At 45.4% G+C, this 15,144-nt stretch overlaps 1 protein-coding gene across 5 annotated transcripts in view; it reads left to right on the forward strand.

Moving 5' to 3' along the window:
• GLT1D1 (glycosyltransferase 1 domain containing 1) overlaps nt 1–15,144 on the forward strand; it is a 147,047-nt gene that overhangs the window by 82,018 nt on the left and 49,885 nt on the right. For 3 of the 5 annotated variants that reach the window (XM_061603514.1, XM_061603511.1, XM_061603515.1), the window contains one exon: nt 1,936–2,259. The exons of the other annotated variants lie outside the window; for them this stretch is intronic. In XM_061603514.1, coding sequence (XP_061459498.1) covers nt 1,936–2,082 — 147 coding nt within the window. In that variant the 3' untranslated portion in view covers nt 2,083–2,259. Of the gene's footprint in view, nt 1–1,935; nt 2,260–15,144 lie in introns of those variants that run through there. 5 annotated transcript variants of the gene reach the window in all.

A 15,144-nucleotide genomic window follows, 5' to 3' on the forward strand; every position in this document is an offset into this window, starting at 1 on the left:
TTAAGCAGGCACTGAAAAGACAACAGAAGGTACCTATCTAATATTTAAGGGGAGGGAGTTCCAACAGGGAGGCGCCACAATGGCAAAGGCCTTGTGTTGGGATGTATTGCAGGAGGCCTTCACCATCTACGGGTTCTGTGCATGCACAGGGCTACTGGTGCTGGACTACTCCAGAACTTGAACCCTGGGACTGCTCTCCCCCCTCCTTTTGCATATTGCAATGGCCTGCCTGCATGCTGCCTTTAAGTAGTCTATCTGAAGGAGCGCCTCCAGCATAAGCAGCGATGCCGCCCAAGAAGATCAGCCTCAAAAGGCCTTCTCTCTATCCCACCAGTTAAAACAGCTAGACTGGTGAGGACTAGGGAAAGGGCTTTTTCAATTGTGGCCCCCACTTTGTGGAATTCCCTCCCAAATGATCTCCACCATGCCCCCTCTATGAGATTTTTAATGTTTTAATGTATTCGTATGTTTTTATTTTGTACGTCGCCCAGAGTGGCTGGACAACTAGCCAGATGGGCGACTAACGAATGAATGAATGAATGAATGAATGAACGAATGAATGAATGAATGAATGAATAAGCAAGCAAGCAAGCAAGCAGGGATGGGGGGAACTGGTTCCAGCTGGCAGGCTGCATCCTTCTCCCCACCCCTCATGGGCCAGGTTTGATAGGCAGGATCACCCACCTTTCAATCATCTGCTATTGCAGTGACATCAGGTGACCTTTGCTTTACTGGAAAGAACTTGCCAAAGTTTGAAAAGCCTGGGGCCACCTACAGCCCTCTGTGCCTGGCTTTCAGGATTCTGCCCAGACCGTGGCCCTTATCAACCCTGCTCCCATGCCCTCCTAGAGTGCTTTTGCCTCTCTGGGATGTGTTCTTTGTTTTTATTCTTCTCTCCCTCTCTCTCTCTCCCTCTCTGTTTTGTTTTGTTTTTCTATACTAAAACATACCTATAATATGTGCATATGTGTGTTTGCACACACACATACACATTATACAATCTGTTATTCTTAGAGAACATATCCTGTTATGTAATACAATTTTCAGTCTTTATTAGCAACTAAACTCATTTGAAATGTGGTGTTGGAGGAGAGCTTTGCGCATACCATGGACTGCGAAAAAGGCAAATAAGCCGGTGTTAAAACAAATTAAACCAGAACTACCATTAGAAGCTAAAATGATGCAACTGAGGTTATCATACTTTGGACACATAATGAGAAGATATGATTCACTAGAAAAGACAATAATGCTGGGAAAAACAGAAGGGAGTAGAAAAAGAGGAAGACCAAACAAGAGATGGATTGATTCCATAAAGGAAGCCACAGACCTGAACTTAGAAAATCTGAACAGGGTGGTTTATAACAGATGCTATTGGAGGTCGCTGTTTCATAGGGTTGCCATAAGTCATAATCGACTTGAAAGCATATAACAACAACAATTTATTTTAATCATCAGCACTATAGATCACTAATAAGCTTTCTGTGTTGGTTACATTTCCTCTCTGCTGCCAAAAAGGGATAAAGTGATTGTATCTGAGGATTCTACTCCATATATGTCATAAAAGGAGGCATCTTTCTTGCTCTTCTTGGCCTCATCTGCGCTATTCATTTAAAGCAGTATCATATGGCTTTAAACAGTCACCGCAGAATCCTGGAAACCCCGATTCCCCTCACAGAGCTACAATCCCCAGAATACTTTAACAGCCAATCCCTCTTCCCTGGGAACTCTTGGAACTGCAGTTCTTTGAGGGGAACAGAGGATCTCCTGACAACTCTCAGCACCCTTCACAAACAACAGATGGGGCCACAGTTACCTTGCCCTCCTGTGAGTTACAGATTGTAATCTCCTCAGGGCAGGAACTGTTGTCTTACATTTTTGTACAGCACCATGGACATTGACAGTGGGACAATAATGAAAGCCATTTCACCTTTTCAGGAGTTTGTCCAGCTGGCCAAAACGCTGATGAGTGACCCATTTTTGCACAAAGAGATTGTAACTAAGGCAAAGGAGTATGTCATGAAGCACCACTCGTGGGACCATGAAAGGAAAATGTATCAAAGCCTTGTGTTGAGGCTTCAGTGACTTACTTTGAATCCAAATCTGGGAACCTGACATGAATTGATCGAACCAGCCAATCCAGCCAGGTTTTCGTGGTTAATATAATTTGCTGATGTATTTAGTGTGTTGCCCTTTTTTGTGGTAATGTGAGGGGGAGAAACCAGGATGCTAGAAAAATATGTTTTATTCGTAATCCATACCTGAGGCGTTGCAGCCACAAGGCTGAAACGCGTCGGGTTTGGATTACGAATAAAATATATTTTTCTAGCATCCTGGTTTCTCCCCCTCACATTTCCGGTTTTAGATGCTAGCCACTTTCTTTTGTTGCCTTTCTTGTGGTACCCATCCCCACCTGAAGTTGAAATGTAGTATAGAGGGACACTAAATGATTACAGGCTTTTTTCCTTGAGAGGACAATATTCTCAGGTGTCAATAATCGGTTTATGTATCAATTTTCTTGAAATTGTATATACACGTATCTATACAAAATGTCTATACCAAAAGTATATGCATATGTTAGGACTGCCACTTGGTTGCAAGAAATCATAGTTTATTTAATCATATTGACCTGAGTCTAGAGAATGTTTGCTATGCTTTAGACACACTGAAATCAGTAGGGCAAGTTGGTGTGACTAACTGATGTCCCGTTAATTCAATGGGATTTCAGTGACTGGCATTTTTAGTGGCTGTGCCTTTAATCAATAATGCCAGTTTTTGAATCTGTCCTTTAGTCCCATTGAAGTTAGTAGCAACTAAGTGATGTCCTGTTAATATCAATGTGACTTTTTGTGGCTGTGGTGTTTTTAGTGACAACAGCTTTCATCAATTAGTCCATCAGTTTGAATGTGCATGTGTCCATTGGGTGAAGTGGATATTTATATCAACACATGTCTGTGTCTTCGGGTTTATTTATATCAATTGATGTTTACATCTTTGAGATTATTTAAAAAGTACTGGACTGGTAGCTACCCTAAAAAAAAAGTACTGCATTTTTGTGGACCTCATAAATCACCTGCATGATGGCTGCAAGAAGCTGAGTCTCTGTAGAAGGGACATTGCAAGTAATCTGTATTCAGTACTTTGCCTGATCTGACTTTTATATATTTTTATTATTTTTGTCATCTGAATGGCACAGTTGCCAGCATTGTTAAGCATATTGTAATAGGGCTCTGTGTTTCAAAAAGAGAATTAAAGGAGGGCTCTCATGCCCGCAAATTTCAAAAGCACTTATGATTCATTTCACACTGGTTGCAGAAATGCTTTTGTTTCTTTCTCCCAAAAAAATCTTGCTATTGGATTTAAACGCACACACACACAAATACCGTTTTATGAAGCTTAAGTATGTCTTGTTTGGAAAACTATACTTAAGGCCCCTGTTTTGGAGAGAGTCAAGTACAACTAGTTATTACTTGCTATTAGTAAAATGTGGCTGGCAGAGCGGGGAGCTATGCATGGCAATTTTCACAGAATATTCATTTTCACGGGCATCAAGGGACATTATTGTGTCATGACACTTTCAGCTGGACTCCGAGGGCTACATTCTCTCATGGGCAACCTTCTAGAGGCCACATAGCAGTGAAGGGCAAAAAGTGGCTGAAGCAACAGATCTGACTCTTGCCTTGTGTACAGTAGGCTGCATTCAGAGGTATCTATGCACACCTCTCTCCATCCAGGCAAGCAAGAGGCATTATCACAGTTCAAGGATGCCTCCCAGCTAGGCAAAAGCACTCAAGGAGGGGGCGGAGCTGGGCCAGTGAGGGGTGTGGCCTAGAGAAGAGCAATGACCTGGAGAGAATCCTCAGGGCCAGATACAGAGGCCTAGTGGGCCACAGTTGCCCCCAGAGGGTTCCCCACCCCTGCCTTAGAGTTATGGCTTTCCAAAAGAGTAATCGGGGACAAGCTTATCAGGGCAGGGATCCTGGAAGAGGGATCCAATGCTGCCCCCCCCCGCATTGGTTAGAGAACGAGTCTGAGCTCTGCCCAACCCTGGGTGATTAGGCAAAAAAGATTACTGTTGTCATTTAGGCTAATTCGATAAAGACAAGGGTGCGGTGCAGCCTGTCTTTTAGGAAGCCAGCAACTGCTTCTACTGGCTTGCTGTGCCTTTGGGAGCAAATCTTTGTGGTGTGGAGAAAGAGGTAGAGGGAGGTAAAGGCGAGGCCGACAATGGAGAGGCCAAGGCTTAAACAGTGAACTAAAGGTAAAGGTAAAGGTGTCCTCGCACTTGTAGTGCGAGTCGTTTCCGACTCTTAGGGTGACATCTTGCGACGTTTACTAGGCAGACCGTATATATGGGGTGGGATTGCCAGTTCCTTCCCCGGCCTTTCTTTACCCCCCAGCATGTGCCAGGTACTCATTTTACCGACCACGGATGGATGGAAGGCTGAGTGGACCTCGACCCCTTTTACCAGAGATTCGACTTCCTCCTGTTGGAATCGAACTCCGGCCATGAGCAGAGCTTCGACTGCGTTACCGCCGCTTACCACTCTGCTCCACGGAGGATCAGTGAACTACCAGTCCTGAAAATGAAATGGACTGCCTTCAAGTCGATCCCGACTTATGGCAAACCTATGAATAGGGTTTTTATGGTAAGTGGTATTCAGAGGGGGGTTTCCCATTGCCTTCCTCTGAGGCTGAGAAGCAGTGACTGGCCCAAGGTCACCCAGTGAGCTTCATGGCTGTGTGGGGATTCGAACCCTGGTCTCCCAGGTGGTAGCCCAACACGCTAACCTACCATTCTATAATATTCAGGCACTGTTGTTTTAAATTACATTTGGGGTTTTTTTTTGCATTTAACTTTTAATTGATTTTTAATTGGCTGGTGCCTATTGGGATTGGAAGGATGGAAGTCATGGTGTCCAGCCAATGACAGGCAGAGCCAACTAATTATAGTTTTGTCCCCATCCTCCTCCTGTTAAGTAGTACAAGGGCAATCCTTGACTAGGAGGAAGCTGAGTCACAGCCACTCCCTGGACTAGATGTAAGTAAGAAGGTAGGCAGGTGGGGGCTGGCTGAGGTTGGTGGGGTAGCACCCCATTCACCCTAATGGACCAGCCTCCATTGCTTGACTGAAAAGATCAGAAGGATTCTGGCTTGCAGTGTTAAGTTTGTCTCTAACCAGCAGCTCTGGTAGTGCAGGGAGTTAGGAATCAGTCCCTGACACACAGAGGCAGCTCACTTCAAGTAACAGAGCTTGGAATCTCCTCCTTCAACACGTTTGGTTTGGAAGGACAAGCTCCTGAAAGCCTGGTCTCTCTGTTTTCTCAGAACAAGCTTGGAAAGAACTAATCCTTTGAAATTATTGAGCGTAAATTAGTTATGTCCATTAACTTCAGTGGGGCTGCTCTGAGTAGGACTAGCATTGAATGCTTCTGTTTTGAAATGGGTTTTATATATGTTTTTAATTTATTGTAAATTCCCAACCCCCTTCCAGCTCAGCTGGGGGTCTGCTGAAGAAGCCCAGCCTGGCGGAACGGGTGCCAGCATGTTCAGAGCTCTCCTGCAGGTCCCCATCCAGGCCAAAGTTATGCCGAGCAAAAGGTCAGCTTAAGAAAATAATTACAATGGAAGTCTCTCGAGAGTGCTTACTCCCCGGTAGGGATATTCATGAAAGCCGGCTTTTACTTTCTGGTCCCCACAAGCAGCTCCCATCAAAGCCCGTGTTCAGCTGGTCTAGAGGCTCCCGAGCGGCAGTTGGATGCTGCGGACATTCCCACTGGCTTCTCCACCAACACCCTTTCTGCCGGCTGCGGATGAGTTGGATTGCACTGTTAATTTATAGGGCAGGGGATGGAGCTTGCTTATCACTAGCATAAAATGACAGGGATGTTACCAGAATTCACTGCAATACAGTGTTACCCAGAATTCATTGCAATACTCAGGGAATCCTGAGCAAAGAAAATCAGTGTTTTAAAAGGTTCCCTGAGGACAAGGAATGCGAAAGCCACTGATTTAGGGAGTTGATTATTGGGTTCTGATGGGTTGTTTCTGCTCCTGACAATTGAAGAAGCTTCCTAACTATAAAAGAGCTTGTCTCCTTAAGACTGGGAAGTAACTACCTTTTCTTTTTGTGGTGTTTCATTGTTAATTTGGGATCACTGAGCCATCCATTAAGACTTTAAATCACTCCAGTCAATTTTGGATTGGAAGCTGAATCCCAGAAGAGCAGTGCTTAATCCACCAAGCCATCCAGACGGTCGCAAAAAAAGTCAGTATTTAACAAGTCAAGCTCTGGCAGTTATTTGGCACCCTGGATCAATTGACAAGCACTCTGGGTTCGAAGGTGATGTAAAAGGAGATTGTTAAGCCTGAAGAGTTTAAATCACAGCTTAATTTACAGCAGGGATGACATAAATTTCAAGGAGAATGTGACAGTTTTTTGGAATTTATCAGGGAGAGGGTTCAGAGCCAGCGCTGGGCATCCTTAGGCAATTGCCAAGGCTCCACCATCCTGGTAGGGCTCACTGCTAATGCCATCTCCTCTCCCCCCACAGCTCTTTTTTTTTTTGTCTTGGCTTAGCTCTTGAGATAACACAAGTCAGCTGGGGCTGCCATTTTAATTTCCCATGATGACCCAGAGTGATGTTCCATTAGAGGCATACTGAGAAATTAAAAGGCGGCTAGACCTAGCAACCTGGTATGACTTGGGAGCGCAGGTGACTGTCATCAAGTAAGGCTGCCAGGACTCACTGATGGGCCAGCCACTTCCAGAGGCAAGAGCTCAGTTGTAGAGGATCTGACTTACATATAGAAGGTCCCAGATTGAATCCCTGGCATCTCCAGGTGGGACTGGGAGAGGCTCCCTGTCTGAAACCCTGGAGAGCCACTGCCACTCAGCACAGAAAATACTGAGCTAGATGGACCAAGGGTCTGATTTGTTAAAAAGCAACTTCCTATGTTCAATGGATACGTTGCCTGGAAGCCCATCAACTTGGAACCAGCTCTGGAGTTCATACTAGGACCCAGGCAATGGTCTGAAGGCACATACAGCCAGCTCCCTACTGAAGATAAACAGGGTCAGGTCTGATCGGTGCTTGGATGGGAGACTGCCTGGGAACCATATGTAAGCCGCCTTGGGCTTCTGTCATGAAAAGAGAGGCGGGGTATAAATGTAATAAATAAATAATTAAATAATAGCATAAAGGTATTTGATGTATAGACTTGCCAGATCTTGATCTTGAAGTTTCAGGGCTTTGGTACCAATGGAAGCCAGCTCAGGATCCAATTAAGGCAAGGAGAGGAACCTTTTTCAGCTGGAGGGCTGCTTCCCTTCTGGACAATCTTCCTGGGCACCACACCACTGGTGGGTGGGACCAGAAACAAAAGCAGGTATAGCAGTGAAAATAAATGTTACTTTTGTACAGTAGCCTAGTTTCTCCACACTCATACACCCCTCTCTCCTCCATCCAGGCAAGGAAGGGCCATTATCAGAGTTCAAGGACACATTAAAGCCAGACCGAAACACCGAAGGAGGATGCAGACAGGGCCAGTGAGGAGTGTGGCCTTGGGTGGGGATGGCCTTTGAGCCCCACTCCCAAGTTAAGGCGCTGAAGGCAAGAAGCAGGCTGTTTTCCTTGAGACCTCTTTCTCTAACGCACACACACTCACTCAAGAGAGCTTCAGCAGTTTTTGACAATCAGTCTTTAAAAAAATACATAGTTGTATTAAGGATGGTTATTGTGCCGTTACTAATTTATTTAAAAATGTTTTGATGCTGGCCTTTATTTATTTATTTGTTTTATTGTACTTATATACCGCCCCATAGCCGAAGCTCTCTGGGCGGTTTACAGTAACTAAAAACGTTAAAACAAATATACAATTTTAAAAACACATCTTTTAAAAACAATTTAAAACACAATTTAAAACATATGCTAAAATGCCTGGGAGAAGAGGAAAGTCTTGACCTGGCGCTGAAAATATAAGTGTTGGCGCCAGGCGCACCTTGTCAAAAAGATCATTCCATAATTTAGGGGCCACCACTGAGAAGCTTCCCTCGGAGTAGGCACCCGGAGGAAGAGCTTGGATGTTAGTGTACGGGTGGGTTCATATCAGGAGAGGCGTTCCATCAGGTATTGTGGTCCCAAGCCGTGTAAGGCTTTATAGGTCAAAACCAGCACCTTGAATCGAGCTCAGAAACATACAGGCAGCCAATGCAAGCAGGCCAGAATCGGTTTTATATGTTCAGACCGTCTGGTCCCTGTTACCAATCTGGCCGCTGCATTTTGCACAAGCTGCAGTTTCCGAACCATCGTCAAAGGCAGCCCCATGTAGAGTGCATTGCAGTAATTAATTTGGAGGTTACCAAACCATGGACAACTGAAGCCAGGTTATCCCTGTCCAGATAGGGACATAGTTGGGCCGCCAACCGAAGTTGGTAGAAGGCACTCAGTGCCACTGAGGCTACCTGAGCCTCAAGTGACAGAGATTGTTCTAGGAGAACCCCCAAGCTACGAACCTGCTCCTTCAGGGGGAGTGCAACCCCATCCTGGACAGGTTGGACATCCACCATCTGGTCAGAATAACCACCCACTAGCAGCATCTCAGTGTTGTCTGGATTGAGCCTCAGTTTATTAGCCCTCATCCAGTCCATTGTCGCAGCCAGGCACCGGTTCAGCACATTGACAGCCTCACCTGAAGAAAATGAAAAGGAGAAATAGAGCTGCGTGTCATCAGCATACTGATGGCAACGCACTCCAGAGCTCCGGATGACCGCACCCAATGGTTTCATGTAGATGTTGAACAGCATGGGGGACAGAACTGACCCCTGCGGAACCCCATACTGGAGAGTCCAGGGTGCTGAGCAATGTTCCCCAAGCACCACCTGGAGACGACCTGCCAAGTAGGAGCTGAACCACCACAATGCAGTACCTACCACTCCCAGAGTCTCTCTCCTGACAAAGGTCATCATACAGGGCAACCAAGGCTGTTTCCGTGCCAAAACCAGGCCTGAAACCCAACTGAAATGGATCCAGATAATCGGTCTCATCCAAGAGCGTTTGGAGCTAGCCCGCAACCACTCGTTTGAGGACCTTGCCCAGGATGGAACTTTTGCTACCGGCCTATAGTTATTAAGATTTTCTGGGTGCAGGGAGGGTTTCTTCAGGAGTGGTCTCACTACTGCCTCTTTCAGGCAGCCAGGGACCACCCCCTCTCACAGAGAGGCATTAATCACTTCCTTGGCCCAGCCGGCTGTTCCATCCCTGCTAGCTTTTATTAGCTAAGAAGGGCAAGGATCCAGCACAGAAGTGGTGGCACGAACCTGTCCAAGCACCTTGTCAACATCCTCAGGCTGTACCAACTGAAACATCCAAGAAATCGGGACAAGGCTGTGCTCTGGATACCTCCCTTGATTCACCTGCTATAACACTGAAGTCTAAGTCCTCGGGGATGCTAAAGATTTTATCCTGGAAGTGCCTAGCAAATTCATTACAGCGGGCCTCAGATGGTTCTACCATGTCCCTGGGGCCAGAGTGTAATAGCCACCAGACAATTCTGAAGAGCTCCGCTGGGCGACAGATTGATGATTTGATAATGGCAGCAAAATATTGTTTTTTTGCTGCCCTTACTGCTCCTAAATACAGCTTACCATAGGCATTTACCAGTGTATAATTGCATCCATTAGGAGTTCGTCTCCATCTGCACTCAAGCCGTCTCCGATATTGTTTCATCGCTCTCAGATCTGGGGTATACCATGGAGCCATACAAGCTCTACACAGGAGAGGGCGCTCAGGAGCAATCATGTGAACCGCCCAGGTCATTTCTGTATTCCACAGTTCAACCAGGGTTTCAACAGGAGTGCCAGCCCTATCAGCCGGAAAACTCCCCAGAGCCCTTTGGAAACCTTCCGGATTCATTAGTCTCTGTGGGCGGACCAACTTAATAGGTCCCCCACCCTTGCAGAGGGGAAAAGCCGCTGTAAGTCTAACCTGCAGCAAGCAGTGATCTGTCCATGATGGAGGGACTGATGTAAGGCCCCCCACATTCAGATCACCAACTCCATGTCCAGTTGCAAAAACCAAGTCTAGAGTATGCCCTGCTACATGTGTTGGGCCAATGGCATGTTGGGACCGTCCCATGATTGTCATGGAGACCATGAAATCCTGAGCCGCCCCGGATAAGGTGGCCTTGGCATGGATGTTGAGATCCCCCAGAACCAACAGTCTGTGGGATCTCAACAGTACACCCAAGACCACCTCCGTCAGCTCAGCTAGGGAGTCTGTTGGGCAACGGGGTGGGCGGTACACCAACAGAATCCCCAGTCTGTCCCGGTGACCCCAGTGATTTCAGAGCCGATAGCAACAGTAGCATTAATTAAAATACAGTTCATGAGAAAAGAAACACTTGGCTATAAATGCAGTTGAGTAAAACTCAAAGCACAGGGATTATTAAAGGAACTGGGTGGAAAAAGAGCTATATTGGTATCAAGCGAACCTTCCTGGGGGAGGGGGTGCCATAATTGGGGTGCAGCAATCAAAAACAACTCTCCCCTTAATTGAAACTTGGGCATTGAGCATCTGATGTGCACGCAGAATGTCCCAGGTCCAATCCATGGCATTTTCAGGTAGGACTCAGAAACCTCTGAAATTTGGGAGAGCTGCTGCCAGTCAGTGTAGACAGTACTGATCTGCATGGAACAATGGTCTGACTCTGTACGGGCAACTTGCTATGGGAACAAGCACTCGTTAAGTCCACTCCCTGCTTTGCTGGCCTATTCCAACCCGATGTGGGAGGGTGATCCCAGCTACAAAATGGCTACGGCTGAAGGTGACAGAGACAATCTTGTTGGGAGTCCAGAAAAGCATGCCGCTCAGGATCCTTGGAGACTGTCAGGGCATGGGTGTTCAGGGGCTTTTGTTGGCATCAAGATTTACTTTGGGAGATACGTTGTTTTTGCTATTATTGGGATTATTTATTTTTAAGTTTTCAAAAAACCTTTAATAAAGAACAAACATACATAAAACAAAAGTGTGTGGTCCAGCATTCCTCTGTACGATCAAAAAGAAGAATTGCAACAGTCCACCTGCACCAGCATAATCCAATATGTCTCTACCCTGTCTGCCCACTTCCAGATCACACCTCCCAAGCTCCAGAGCATCCCTCCCTCCAAGCCTCAAGGTGCAGTCCCAGAACATCACTCAAGTAGTCAACCAGACTAAAGGAGCATGGTTGCCTCCCAGATAGTGAAATGATTCAGTAGATCTGTGCCATATTGCAAATAATTTGTCCAGTTCTTCTTTGCCTTTTGGCACCCTGAGATGATGGGTCAGACTTTCAGCCAGTGCTGTAGCCCATACGCCGCTGCAAGACCACAGGTCCACATCTAGTCCCTCAAGCATTTTCAATTACTGCACAATGGACAGACATGCTACTGTTATCAAGAACAATGGCACCTCTGTAGACTCAATATCCAAATTATGGCCCTATTATCAGGATTATTTTTTGTATTTTATTGGTAGAACTTACTATGAATTATAAGGAGATAGTGTAATTATATTGTAAATGTCTTAATGAGATGTTTGCATTAACTTATTGTTTGACATATATAGTAACTTAGAGAATCCTTTCTGACACCAAACCTTTTCCTTTTATATGGCACCGTTCTCTCTCTCACACACACACTACAAGCATCAACTCTTGGCCATTTTTGTGTGTACATCAGCACAGATCTTTGTGACGTCCTTCCCCAGCACCACCTGTGAAGCTCTCACTTGTGGCTACCAGCAGACAGGAACGTCAGGTTTTCTTCTTACCCTTTACAGCACTAGCACCGATCTCAAATGATCCCACTGCTAGGCAGCACCACCTGACACTCTGTAACCCTTTTAGCCAATAGACTGTGCCTAGTCTCTGCCTGGCTATTCTGATACCTTGTGTCAATGGGTATAGGTAATTTGTAACCCCCCCTGCAGCCCCTTGACTCTGAACCATACAGCCCTGGGTTTCGCTGTGGGACTGGATACACTTTCCTCTGATCCGCCACTGCCACCATTTGATACAAACTGTTCAGCCTTGGTTACTTTGCTATTCCCCCTGGTATGTGTATCCCAGCTGAAGGAATCAGGCTTTTATTTAACCAAGAAATATTTATTAAGAATTAGAAATAACAAGATTACTGAAGGAATGTTTCACAAGCGTATGGTTTCATCTATATTCTGTTATGTACTTGACTTCTTACTAATTACCTCAGAACTCCGACTCACTCTCAACAACAACAACAACCTCCAAACACCACCAAAACCTCTCTTTCACCTCCCTCAACCTCCAACATCCACCACCATGATTCAACTGTCATTCTTCCATTTATACTCCCAGCCATTCAAACGCTCAGCCAATCATCCAGCATTCTACTGCTCATGTACTCCCCCTCCTCTTTCACTCCACTTACCATATATCTTCTATATAACCCGCACTTACCATATTTACAATATAAGCAGGAACATCACAATCTTCTTCAACACAAGTCCAGCAATATTTAACCTTACTTTAGAGAGTTTACCTCTTTCATTAGTCTGATTCAATCAAATTTTATCAGGCACTATAACCAAAGCAAAAAGAAGAAAAGTTGGGCTTGTATGACTTCAGAAGTGAATACTGAAAAGTAACTTCAACTTTTTATGGCAGGGGTCAGCAACTAAGCCAGCGGAAAGCAAGCCTGCCACCCCTGATAGGGCAAAAAATAGGCAGGTTGTTTAGAATCCTCATGTTCTCTGTGCAGGCATCTGAATTCTACAGCCTGAATAAGTTCTGCAGTTGGAACAGTTATGCAGATAGAGCCACTCTGCAGAATGTCTCAAATTTTGCATAATTAAGTATGGTCAACAGGGCTATGTCAAATCTCGAATGCTGAACTGAACCGGAGGGATCCGGGCTTGAGGCAAATCAGGTTGAGACAGTACTGGGTCACATCAAGCCATCTGGGGCTGTCAGTAGGCAGGACACCCGGCAGGAAGGCTGCAGGTGTCTCTTTTTCCAGTGTGTTCAGTGTAGGGAATTTCCTGGGCAAGTAGACCCCAGCAGGACTGAATCCTCCTGCTCCTAGTTGTGGGGAGGGGGAAAGGAATCACTGCTTCTCCTTTCCCCTCCCACCCTCTTGACCGTATGTTTCATTCGGGTTTCAAAGCCCCTAATTGAACATTAGTTCTGTCCTCCAAATTGAGTGTTGATTCAGGTGGAGGGAGGCTGTGCACAGCCCTAAATGACAAGGGTATGGTTATCCACACCCCCAATCACTGGACGCCTTAAGAACATAAGAGCCCTTCTGGATTGGACCAAAGGCCTATCTAGCACAGCATCCTGTTCCTCACAGTGGCCAGCCAGATGCTTCCAGAAAGCCCACAAGCTGGCCACGAAGGCAAAAGCCCTCCCAAAGGAGTTGCCACACGATACTGTCTGTGAACCTACTGACCCACCTGCCTGGCTTTTGAAAATGTAAACAGGAATTTCCCAGACGCTCTCAAACACATTTATAAGGTCTAAATGAAAGCCGAGAGGCTTCTTGAAAGCTGTGGTTAAAATACCACATTCTGTTGCAACAAGCCAAACACTTTGGCAATAGGCAGGACTGGAAGAAGAAGGTATTCTATGCATATCCTTGTCTGTTTCAATTCCAATTTTCATTATTTTTTAAAAGTCTGTTCCATAAATTTAAACTAGAAAACAGACAAAGTTGGAGTCCCCTTTCCTCTCCCATATTTAAAGCATATTCTGTTTGCTGCAAAAAAAAAAAAGATTGTTCCAGGTTTGCCTGCCAGTCCACCAACTCCCATCTTCCCTGACTATTTTTAGCAAGGCCGAAAGTCCCCCACAGCACTGTAATTATCCCAATCAGATACGCCAAGAGAATGTACAGCTTGAGAACATTTTGCTCCATTTGACACATGCAAATCAGATCCGTTCAGCCTGGATTTTTTTTTACCGGGGGGGGGGAGAGAAATGGTAATGGTTTGCTACATAAATTTGGGAATTCTAGAGGACAAGTGGGAGAGATTTGTGTAAGTGCTCTCCTGCAGAATGGAGAAGGCATTAGGCATTATCCCCTTGACTGTGTTTTTAAAACCTTCATGAACAATAGATTTATTTAATTTGTGGGACCTGCCTCTTTTGCTGAATTTATATTCTCTTTCATTTGGAATGGTTTTATGTGTTTGTATAATGTTATCTTCTACACTTGTAACCTACCTCAGGACCTTATGGAGAATGGTGGGTAAGAAATAAACAGGTGCCTAGGAAGCTGCCTTATCCTGAGCTGGTGCATTAGCCCATCTAGCTCAGTACTGTCTACACTGACTGGCAGGGTTTCAGGGAATGAACAATTCTGTGCCCTATCTGGAGATTGAACCAGGAACCTTCTGCATGCAAAACAGATACTCTACCCCTGAATCATGGCCTTTTCCATAAAATGTGTGTATAGCTGTTGCAAGCTTAAATCTCAATTTGGTGAGTCCCCAAATGAAGGCATGTAAGGAAGGGATGGATAACCTGTTGCCCTCCAGATATTGCTGGACTCATAAGAACATAAGAGCCTTGCTGAATCAGGCCAAAGGCCCATCTAGTCCAGCATCCTTTCTTAACACTGGTCAACTAAATGCCTATGGGAAGCTTGTAAACAGGACCTGAGCATCACAGGACTCTCCCCACTTGTGATTCTGAGCAACTGGCATTCAGAAGCTTACTGCGTTGAACAGTAGCGGCAGAACATACCCATCAGGGTTAGTAGCTATTGCCATGGTGGCTGGGGCTGATGGGAGCTGAAGTCCCATTACCATCTGGCAGGCCAAAGGCTACATCACTAATTTAATGAGTGGTCCAAAAGGAACCACATTTCTAGAGATAATTCCACAATTTATCTTCCCTTGAAAATTTACCGAACCTCGGTACTGAGATGGCCAGTTATTATTGTTGTTGTGATCATGTTAAAATGTAATTTTATTTGCATTTATAAAATTAATTTGCAAGCCAAGAGTACTGAGGGGAATGTAGCTTTCTTGGGGTCGTATGGTGAGTGAAGGAGGGGACGAGGAAGAGAGATTGGGAGTTTCGTTGGGGTTATGGAAGCAATTAGTCCCTGTCTTGTCACCAAGCAGGGAT

Source organism: Rhineura floridana, chromosome 19, assembly GCF_030035675.1.
Source record: "Rhineura floridana isolate rRhiFlo1 chromosome 19, rRhiFlo1.hap2, whole genome shotgun sequence".
NCBI lineage: Eukaryota > Metazoa > Chordata > Lepidosauria > Squamata > Rhineuridae > Rhineura > Rhineura floridana.